The following is an 11,481-nucleotide window of genomic DNA, read 5'->3' on the forward strand; positions in this document are numbered from 1 at the left end:
CGAAACCAAAGCTATTAAATTCAAGAGTCTTTTTATATAACTTTATTTATGTTTACTTGTTTTACATGATCCGACCTGATCCAGCCCATTATGAACCGAAATTATTTTATATAGCTAGCGACCTAAAATCTTTAAGAAAAAAAATCGCACCCATAGAAAAAATTTCCTGGGTCCGCCATTGTTCAAGACTCAAGACCAACCTGAATAAAAATAATAAAATAATTATTAAAATTATAGAACTAAAAACTAGTTTTGGGTTAACATAGGTAACAAGTTTGGTAAACAATGCCGTGTCTGTTTTAACTTATTTAACCTGTTTAATTAAACACATTATGGTCAAATAGCTTGAACATGTTAAAGGATATTGTTGAAGTGCTAAGAAGTAGTCCGGGTTCAAAAAGATGGAGAAGACTTGTGACTACAATTGCCATGGGGACAATAAGGAGAATATGGCACGCGAGAAACGGGAGATGGTGTTCGAAGAAAAGTTTATACAAGTCCGAAAGTCCGTGAAGTCAATTAAGGAAGACACTTTCTTGTGGGTTAGTCATCGGTCTAAACTCACCCCTCCGACATGGGAAAATTGGATCGGTTTTACTGTAACGGACTCGTTATAAATTTTATTATTTTGTTTTTGTTTCAGTTTTAAACTTTCCCACGGCTTGCTTGCTCTATATTTATATATAGGCATTTAATGGTTTGTTGTTCAAAATAATTGTTTAATCATAACAAGTCAAACCGTTTATGATTATAACAAAAATAAAAAAAAAAAGTATAGTCGATATGATCAACCCCTCTACCTATTTGTTGCAACCATTTATCAACCTTTTTTTAATGCGTTTGAAGCTACCCAATGCCTGTGTAAGTCTTCCTGAGACGAAGTGTCAACCTTCCATACTGATTTTGACGCTCCAGACCTAACTCATCTAAAAACACCCTCAGATACAACTTCATTGTACAGGTCGTGTTCGGGTTTACATGTTTTATGGTTTATAATCAAACAACTCTAAACTTTTGGTAACCCTATTTTGACACCTAAAAAAGTCAATCATCAAAAGCTCAAATCGCCGCCGTAGAAACCCTCACCTCCGCCGTACACAGTTCACTCCAATGGCGAACGCTGCTGACGTGGACACACTCGATTTCGAGCCAGATGACGATGATCTCATGGACGAAGACGCCGCCGTTGACGTAGACGCATCTTCACCTAGGGTTTCTGCTCACATTCCTAAACTTAAATCCGCCATCACCGGTGCACCGAAGAAAACCAAAGGCCGTGGATTCCGTGAAGAAACCGGTGCTCAACGTGACGGCCGTATGTCTGGCCGGTTTGATTCTCTTGATTCCGGTGGCGGTCCCGGTCCTGAACGATGTAAGCTGTGTATATATAATAATATGTAATTATATATTCTTCTGTTGTGTTTTGTAGTTGATTTGATAGTTTTAGGGTTAGGTTTGTATAGATTATAAGTGACATAGTTCAGTAACCCTAAGGTTTAGAGAAAATCAGAAACTAGTTGATTCTTGTGACATTAGGATTGCCTTTATGTAGTTTTGTGAACACTTGATTGATACTTATGTTATGCCTTTAAATGGAATACTCGATTAGTCGAATTGCTACACTTTGTTTTAAGCTACATGTTGCTCCGAATGTCTAGCTTAAGAGATGTTAGCCGAGTTTATTATCTATGTTATGCCTCTATATACTGTTATGTTTTTAAGTTCGTTTGTTAGGGGCTGTTTGACAACTTCTGAATGGTTAAGTGCTGAACCAGTAAGAGGTTTGAACCATTAAGTGCTGAACCAGTAAGAGGTCTGAACCATTAAGAGTCAGTATAATGCTTAACCGTTCAGAGGCAAATGTCTGACCAATTCAGATTAGAGGTCTTAACCATTCAGACTCAGTATAATGCTTAACCATTCAAAGGCAAATGTCTGAACCATTCAGACATTTACTTGCGAAACAAACAGTCTAAACCATTAAGTGCTGAACCAGTAAGAGGTCTGAACCATTAAGAGGTAAACAAACAGCCCCTTAGTGTCATTATTCTATCTCTAGTTTGAATATAATGATAGTTATTAACATTTTATGAATATCATTAATGGTTAGCTTTATTGTTATCGTTTTCATTGTAATATCTCTTTAAAGAGATTTCGTTTTTAGTTATTCTATCAACACCGTTGTGTTGAGTGTTCACGGCAATTTATCAAATACCGACAAGCATTTACGTTCTCTATATAACCTGTAAAATAAGATTATTTCTTTGTGGATTGTGATGGAACTTTGGAAAATATGAGTTTGTGCAGCAATTGAAGGGTGGATTATTCTCGTAACGGGGGTACATGAAGAAGCCCAAGAAGATGACTTACAAAATGCATTCGGGGAGTTTGGGGAAATTAAGAATTTACATTTGAACCTTGATCGTCGGACTGGTTTTGTGAAGGTAAAGTGATATCGTTACGATAGTTAGATTTTGTTGTTGTATTATGTCATGTATACCTCATTTGTGATGTAAACTATCTACTATACAGGGGTATGCACTAATTGAATACGAAAACTATGAGGAAGCAGAGAAAGCTATAACTTCAATGGACGGAGGTGAACTGTTGACTCAGACAGTCAACGTTGACTGGGCGTTCAGCAAAGGTCCTTTTAGAAGGAGAAATAATAATAATAGGAGAAGGTATGTTTCCTATCGTTGTTTCCAAAACATTCCGACCCCAATAATAGTTATTGCTAATTTTCTTTTGACCTGGAATTTTTAAGAATTCCAATCTGAACGCAATAAAACAGCCTACCTGCCTGTTGTCACTCTCTGGGTCAATCTGGGCCATAAAAAAGTCTTACGGGTTGAAATGGTCACCAATTTAAATGAGGAAAAATTACAAGTTTTGTCCTTTATCTTTATACCACTTTTCAGGCGGTGTCCTTTTTAACGAATGTTGACAGGCGGTGTCCTTTACTAGGTATTTTGTTGCAAGTTTAGTCCTTTACCTAGATATTTTGTTGCAAGTTTAGTCCTTTACACCCAACAATTAACAGGGTTTTTTAACTGGGTTGGGTGTAAAGGACTAAACTTGCAACAAAATACCTAGTAAAGGACACCGCCTGTCAACATTCGTTAAAAAGGACACCGCTTGAAAAGTGGTATAAAGATAAAGGACAAAACTTGTAATTTTTCCTTTAAATGATCCACAGAATCAAACGGGTCAAATGGGTTACATAAACCTTCAAGTGGGTGGTTGGACTTGAGAATCCCACTTTGTACACAGTTGAGCCTTCTATTGATGCATGAAATTGAACGGGTCAAATGGGTTACAAACAGGTGCACATGGGTGGTTAGACTTCGTACGGTTGAATTATAAATTTTATTTTTTTTATAAAAACTTTTTTATGTATTTGTTCATCTTTGTTTTTGTTTCTCTTACCTTTAAGATCAGTTTTTTACCCATAGAATCATGATTTAAATTTATATATGTATTTTAGTGATTTAGTGACTTGTATAGTTTATAATTACATTATCTTATGCATGGGTACAGGTCAAGAAGTCCGAGGAAGAGGTTCTGATTTGGTGCGTTGTTGACGCAACATTGTGCGGGATTTGTTTATGTTTTGTTTTAGGTTGAGTGGAGTGAGTTTAACGTTTCTAATATGTCTTCGGTCTCATTTGATCTAGTGTTGTGTATTCGAAGATTTTAGTTCTCACAAGGTGTGAAGACGCTGCATCTTTCTGTACTTTGTAACGTCGTTTGATATTTGTACAATTTGCAACAAGATTATTAGAAAAATGTGATGCTTTTGATGTGTTGTTTTCTACTGTTTTTATTTAGTCTTTCTAGTGAAATATTTATGATATGGTTTCTGTATGTCAACATGATTTTGCTTGTCAATCACAACCTATATGGAGGCAGCAAAATTATCGGGTCTGGATCGAAAGACTGATAAACGCCGAAACTGTTAACACGTTACAGTTTGAGTTAGTTTTAAGTTGGATCGTCTACGTTTTTTTCTCATGAAACAAATCGCGTTATGGGTCACAGTTGCTTTACTGCTGCCTGCCGTCACCACAAAATCCGATAGAAATAGAGTTGTTTCAAGGAACAGCTCGCGAACAGTTCGGCAGAAAGTTTTTTTTTAATAAATGAACACTAAACAGAGGTTGCGCTTGTTCATTTACGTTCGATAATGTTTTACATTTATGTTCATTTGTGTGATGTGTTCCTTCACTTGAAGGTTATTTTATGTTATATATTTATATTTATTTTATTGGTTTTAGATTTTAAAATTTGAAACCAGTCATAGTACACACCTCCTCCAACATCTCTCACTTTCAGTTTGTGTTAAAGCTTGACAAACTTCTAAAAGTGTTAATTACGTGAAGTTTTTATATTTTTGGTGGATTGTTCGTAATCTTTTTGATGAAAAATGCAGATTGTATTTTTAAATGAATATATATAACGCTCGTTTTTGTACATGAAACATTTGTTTGTATTCATTTGCGTTCATCTACATTGGCAAGTTTTCATGAACAGTTTATGACCAATTGACCATGACGAACAAGAAATCTCATTCGGTAAGCATTCATGAACATGTTCATTCCATAATGAATGAACACAAACACGCCCTTGTTCTTGTTTGTTCGGTTCGTTTACAACACTAGATAGAAATAAATATAGCGTGTGAACTCACTTTTACACGACTCGTTTTGATCCACTTTATTTAACAAAGTGTTTGTTTTGATCCGTTTTGTAACCCGGTGCACTCGTAATAACAGATGATAAAAACAAATCTTATAGAAAAAAGGGAGTATCACAATACTAGCCAACAACAATAGGGTAATAAGAACAGTTGTGATATGACAAAAACTTATATCGTCATTCGTCGTACATCAGCCCGACAAATTACAATCACGGGCTGACACTATCGCAATCTATCATGTTACACAACTTTAGACTATTCACAAATGCAGAATATTCGCTCCAAAATTTCACGACAGGTATGTTATACACCAACGGAAATCGACGACGCCTTTGTTCTTTCATCTATAAAAGAAAGAGTTTGTTCATCATCATCATCGTAGTCATCACCGTCTTCATCATCTTCATCGTCATCATCATCATCATCGTCGTCGTCATCATCAAAACGAATATTCTCATTAATAACCGTATGTTGATCATTAAAACAATCAGTTTGTCCAACTAATTCACTAGCTTCCGCTTTTTCTTCAACCGTATTAGCCAACGACAAAAGAATATTCTTCGCTTTCTGGTCAGGAACAACCCCACAAGATTCCATCTCTTTGAACCAAATCACCGCATCCCCAAAATCCCGGTTCTTTCCATACGCGTCCATAATCGTAGTGTAAATAGTTTGATTGGCTTTGATACCATGTAACTGCATTTCCTCATATTTCCGCATCATAGTTTCAAGATCATTTGTTTTGGCGTAGCCTTTGATTAAAGTACCGTACGTGACGACGTTAGGTTCAAGTCCATCATGTTTTATTCTTTTAAAGAATTTCTCGGCTCCTTCCATGTCGGATGCATTCACGTATGATGATAACATTGTTGTGTATGAACATAGATCGGGGGTACATCTGTCCCTCCGCATGCTCTTAAAGACGATCTTCGCCTGCTCCACCATTCCCGATATTGCAAATGCATCGAGCAAGATGTTATACGCCTTTTGTGTCGGCCTAAAATAATACACATATACAAGAACATGATTAAAAAAATGTTGTCTTATGTAAATAAAATGATAAGTTTAAAGGTGGCAATTTCTAGGCATTTACTTGTGAATGGGTCGATATTGGGTTGTCTTTGACCTAAAACGGGTCAAGTGGGTCGAACAAAAAAATTATATATACTATAATAAATATGCTATTTTGTCACATCAATCAACTTTGCCCCCTCAACTTTGGCATTAACCAACTTTAGCCCATCAACTTTAATAATGACATTTATTCCCTCAACTTTGGTAATGACATGTTTAGTTCCTTAACTAAAACAACTTTAGCCCCTCAACTTTCATAATAAACAACTTCAGCCCCTCAACTTTCATAATAAACAATTGAGTAAATTACGTTTTTGGCCCCTCTAGTTATATCACTTTTACTATATTAGCCCAAAATAAGAATTTTTAATATATCTGCCCCTATGGTTTCTATAACTAACCATTTTGGCCCCTAAGTCTAGAGATCATGGGGGCCAAAATGGTTAGTTATAGAGACCATGGGGGCTAAAATGGTTAGACTTGGGGGCCAAAATGATTAGTTATAGAGACCATGGGGGCAGATATGTTAAAAATTCTTATTCTGGGCTAATATAGTAAAAGTGATATAACCAAAGGGGCCAAAAACGTAATTTACTCTAAACAATTTCATAATAAACAACTTTAGCTCCTCGTCTTTAATAAGGACATGTTTAGCCCCTCAACTTTAATACTAACATGTTTAGCCCCTTAACTAAAACATCAAACAACTTTAACTCTCGCGATTTGCTTATTTTTATCTACGTTTCGAACCCGCTACGGAGCGCAGGTAAGCAAAACCCTCAAACGCTTTATTTAAAAGCTTAGATTATTCTTGTAATAGTATCTTTTTTGTAATAATATGTAATACATTTATAACTTACAAAAGAGCCTAAAAATAGACGAAAAAAAAAATTAAGATGAAACGCACCTCACACCAGCATCCAACATCTCTTCAAAAACAGCTAAAGCCTCGTCTTCCCTACGCGCTTTCCCATACGCACTAATTAGTAAAGCATAGCTCACAACGTCAGGTTTCACCTTAGCTCTTTGCATCTACATAAACAATTAAATTACATAAACGGCATTAATACAAACACCTTTAAAAACAAATACCATTTTGTTTTAGCTTACCTGATCATAGATTTTTGCAACTTCTTTATAATTAGTTTCAAACGACATCAAACTATTATACGTTACGGAGGTTTGTTGAAGTCCTCTTTCGTTCATCATTGAAAATAGCTTACGGGCTTTATCACTCTTCCCTGCTTTTTTGTACATGTAAATCATCATATGAAACATTTGTTGGTCAGGTTTTAAAGATGACATGTCATCCGTCAAAATTGTTTCGAATACTTCTTCGGCTTCTAAGTATTTGTCTGCCTGCAATATCATAATCCTTTCAAATCAGTTTAAGATCCAAAATTCCAAATATACAATCTACAAAGAAAAAAATAAAAATAATAAAGACAGAAAAAAAGTAGAGTAAAATGCCATTTTCGTCCTTGAGGTTTGGCCAGTTCTGCGACTTTTGTCCAAAGGTTTGTTTTTCCACATCTGGATCCAAAAGGATTGAAATCTTGCCATTTTCATCCAGCTCGTAAACTCCATCCATTTTTCTCTGTTAAGTCAGGGGTATTTCCGTCCTTTTTGTTAACTTAAAGGGCAATTCGGTCTTTTTCAGGGGTATTCGGTCTTTTTACATAAAGTGAAAAAGACCGAATTGCCCTTTAAGTTAACAAAAAGGACAGAAATACCCTTGACTTAACAAAGTAAAAATAGATGGAGTTAACGAGCCATATGAAAATGGCAAGATTTCAAATCTTTTGGATCCACATGGAAAAAAACAAGCCTTTGGGCGAAAGTCGCAAAACTGGCCAAACCTCAGGGACGAAAATACCATTTTACTCAAAAAAGTATAACTATTACCTCAACAAATATTTTAAGAATTATTTGATATGTTATAGCAGACGGTTCGGGTCCTGAAGATTGCATTCTTCTGAATATCGCTTCTGCTTTGTTGTATTGACCGCCTTTTCCGTACGCTTCCATTAAAGCAGTATGAGATACGACACTTGGCGGATAACCCTTTTTGTTTATATAACTAAAAACCCTTTCGGCTTTGTTAAAATCCCCTTGTTTTCCGTAAGCGGTAATTAGCATCAATGCATCCATTTCATTAAAGTTCCACCAGTGTTGAGTTCTAAGCCACTCGAGAATCTACAAAAGTAAAACACGTTCGACCTAATAATTAATCCAATGGCTAAAATGTTTAATTATCCCGTTTACTTATGAATAGGCCTGTAAACGAACCGAACGAACACGAACATATGCATGTTCGTGTTCGTTCATTTAACTTTAATCGAACACGAACACGAACATTTAATCGAACACATTTTTTTGTTCGTGTTCGTTTATTAAGAAATCGGGCATGTTCGTGTTCGTTTATGTTCGTTCGTTTAAAGCCTAAACGAACAGTTCACGAACATAAACGAACATAAAAAAAATTAACTGAACTTATTTGAATAAACAAGTCTAATATATTACATTTCAACCGAAAACACATCTAAATAAGGGTTCATAGATCTACTAAATAGTTATATTTATATAACTATTTATGTATTTATTAAAATTTAAACGAACATAAACGAACGTTCACGAACATGAATGAACGAACATAAAAGATTGTTCACGAACATAAATGAACGAACACAAGGTGTGTTCATGTTCGTTCATTTAATTAAACGAACAAATTTTTTTGTTCATGTTCGTTCGTTTATTAAATTAACGAACATAAACGAACTTCCCGCCAAACAAGTTCATGAACAGTTCATGAACGTTCGGTTCGTTTACAGGCCTACTTATGAATGGGTTGAATCAGGTAGAGCTAAATGAATGAACGTGCATTCGTTCGTTTAAGTTCGTGAATGTTCCGTAACGTGTTCGCTTATGTTCAATAGCTCAGTAGTGGTTTTAGTTAATATATTTTATTTAAATACTTAAAAATTCCGACAAATAAAATATTTAAAGTATCAATATATTAAATATTTTGTTCATGAACGCTTGTTTGTGTTCCTTTGTTTCTATTTGTGGCTTTGTGCTCGTGAACATCAGCTTGTGTTCATTTGTGTTCATGAACGTTCGTTGCCTAAAATTAACAAACGAACACGAACACTTCATTTGCTTAACGAACGAACACGTAAACTCGTTCGAGAAGTGTTCGTGAACAGACATATTTCTTAACAGACGAGCACAAACAAGGTCATGTTCGTGTTCGTTTGGTTCATTTGCAGCCATAGTTGACCATTTTGACCTGAATCGTTTAATGTGCAATATACCTCAGCAACAATATTCCATTTCTTTTGCTGTTTAAATCGAACTAACGTTCCCAAAACAAGGTCTTTGGGAAGAGGCTGGTTCTTAGTTCTTCGTGTTCTGAGCACGGAAACTGCGGACCCCACCTCGTCGATTTCATTCATCATCTTCCTCCAGTTCTTTTGATCCGCCTCGTCAGCATCATCCTTAAAAACTTCAACTTTTTTCCTTCTCTGCATGAACTTTCTAGGTGCCAACATACCTTGACAGACCACTCTTGCGTGCTTTTGCCTATTGAAGTTGACATCAAAGCGGTATACACCAAGAATCTGCTCACTAGGATATTATTAAAGTCTGTTAACATACATTGTATTAACCCTTTTTTCTAAAACAAACACGTCCCATTTTCTACACAAATTACATGTTAACTTTTCTTGAATTTTATCTTCATATGGTTCGTCAAGTTCACAAACAAAAACATCTGGAGAGAGCTCCATAGTATGATGAACCAAAAATTAAGACTTCCAATAAATTTAGCAAAATGATGCATTCAGTGGCGAAGCTTGACCATGAAAACGGGGGGGTCGAAAACGTATATACCCAAAAAATTTTATAGAACCGGGAGGTCGAAAACGTATATATACCCAAAAATTTCTATATGAAAACTACATATATAACACTACTGAGCGAAAAGTTCGGGGGGGTCGGGCGCCCCTCCCGGCCCCTCTTAAGCTACGCCCATGGATGCATTACATTGTATTTGATTTATCAAATTTTAAAAAGTCAGCTTTTATTTCATTTCTTAAAATGTTGTCAACCATGATTTTATCTTATTCATCGAAATACAGATATCCATTTTGTTTAGCAAGACTACAATAATTCACCATAATTAGGGCGTTTTCGTCCAATAAACCAAAAAATTACTGTCATCGTGTTACTAGCTTGGTATTAAAAAGCGAGAGGTGCACAAAAGCGATGAGGTCTAAAAATGAGGCGTAAAGCGCAAAAGCGGTGGGCTTTTCGTACCCGAGACGCAAGAAGATTATATAAATTTTAATACGTATCCCATAGGTTTTTAGCATCCCTTATCCAAAATATAGTTATAAATAAGGTTTATATATCATATTACTTACATGTACAAGCCAATAAACCCATTGTAGAACACTTTCATGCATAAAAACAACATAAAAACACCCAAAATACATAAGGCGTGCGCCTTAGACCTCAAAAAACCCAAAAAAATGCGCTTTTCTTGCGCTTTGTGGAAAAAAAAACGCGTCTCAAGTGCCCTGAGGCGCTGAGGCCTGCGCCTTAGTGCGCCTCGCGCCTCAGGCGCACTTTTTAAAACCCAGGTTACTAGTGTATAGGTCTAGGCTCGCTATTAGGGCTGTAGCGATAGATAGCGATAACTTCGACAATTTATTTTTTATCATTTTTTTAATATAATAGCAATTATATGTAGATATAAAATAGCTGGATTTTAGTTTTTTGTTAAATATACATGAAAAATAGCATATATACCAGGGGATAGAACATACATATATATATTTTTTTAAATTTCTAGCATATCACTATTTATCGCTGCTCGCTAGGTAGCATACAGGTACCTTATGCTATTTATCGCTATTCGTCATTAACAACTATGCTTATTAATCAATTATGAACTTCCATAACACCTAATCACACAATTACATCCTTTATATCATTTATATCATTTTTTTTTCAAATAGACTACCAAACCTTCTAATAGAAGAAGGCAGCGAAACCCTAGCAACTAAATTGAATAGCTTTAACAACTTTAACTAAAAAGATGAAGTGATACAATTGACTGTATGAACAATGATAATAATAACAAGTATAAATAAAGCTAAATTTGCACAAGATTGTATAGGTTAAATGAGAATATTACTGACTTGAAGATTGAAACTGGAGAATGACGCCGGCGAGGAATGGGGAGAGAGTGAGGGAGCGAAGCGGCCATGTCGGTGGTCACACGGAATACAACGGTTGATTACGGCAATGACGCGGTGGTTGTGGTGTGACGGCGTCGCCGGCGAGAGGAAGGCGGAGTAAGTGGATAGGATAGGTCCAGCACAAGGTTTAGACAGGGGTTTATCAGATCAATAATATATAGTAAATTGCAATTTTCGTCCCTAACATTTGTTTCAATTTGCCATTTTAATCCAAATAATTTTTTTCCTAACTGTCCTGAGTTTTTCATTTTAATCACATTGACTAACTTCATTTAAAACATGACTATAACTAAGGGTATTTTTGACATTTTCATTATAAACTTTTCAACTTGCCATTTTAATCTAAAAAGCTTATTTTACATTAAAAAATAAATGTTATAAAAACATACACATGTATTTATATATGTATATATATAAACACACACATTACTATATATATATATC

At 35.4% G+C, this 11,481-nt stretch overlaps 2 protein-coding genes across 2 annotated transcripts; one reads left to right on the forward strand and one right to left on the reverse strand.

Annotated features, from left to right (window-relative positions):
• The first annotated feature begins 974 nt into the window (after window positions 1-974).
• Window positions 975-3,815, forward strand: LOC110883205 (RNA-binding protein Y14A). The gene is made up of 4 exons (XM_022131021.2): window positions 975-1,372; window positions 2,308-2,444; window positions 2,533-2,684; window positions 3,541-3,815. The coding sequence occupies exons 1-4, from the start codon at window positions 1,111-1,113 to the stop codon at window positions 3,566-3,568; spliced, it is 579 nt and encodes a 192-aa protein (XP_021986713.1). The 5' UTR covers window positions 975-1,110; the 3' UTR covers window positions 3,569-3,815.
• Window positions 3,816-4,791: 976 nt separating this feature from the next.
• On the reverse strand, window positions 4,792-11,170 carry LOC110883216 (pentatricopeptide repeat-containing protein At3g59040). The gene is made up of 6 exons (XM_022131027.2): window positions 10,978-11,170; window positions 9,088-9,400; window positions 7,679-7,969; window positions 6,884-7,132; window positions 6,681-6,805; window positions 4,792-5,696 (listed from the first exon to the last, which is right to left on the reverse strand). Exons 1-6 carry the CDS (start codon window positions 11,043-11,045, stop codon window positions 5,003-5,005), a joined length of 1,740 nt encoding a protein of 579 aa, XP_021986719.1. The 5' UTR covers window positions 11,046-11,170; the 3' UTR covers window positions 4,792-5,002.
• Window positions 11,171-11,481: the final 311 nt, after the last annotated feature.

Source organism: Helianthus annuus, chromosome 1, assembly GCF_002127325.2.
Source record: "Helianthus annuus cultivar XRQ/B chromosome 1, HanXRQr2.0-SUNRISE, whole genome shotgun sequence".
In the NCBI taxonomy this organism is placed as follows: domain Eukaryota; kingdom Viridiplantae; phylum Streptophyta; class Magnoliopsida; order Asterales; family Asteraceae; genus Helianthus; species Helianthus annuus.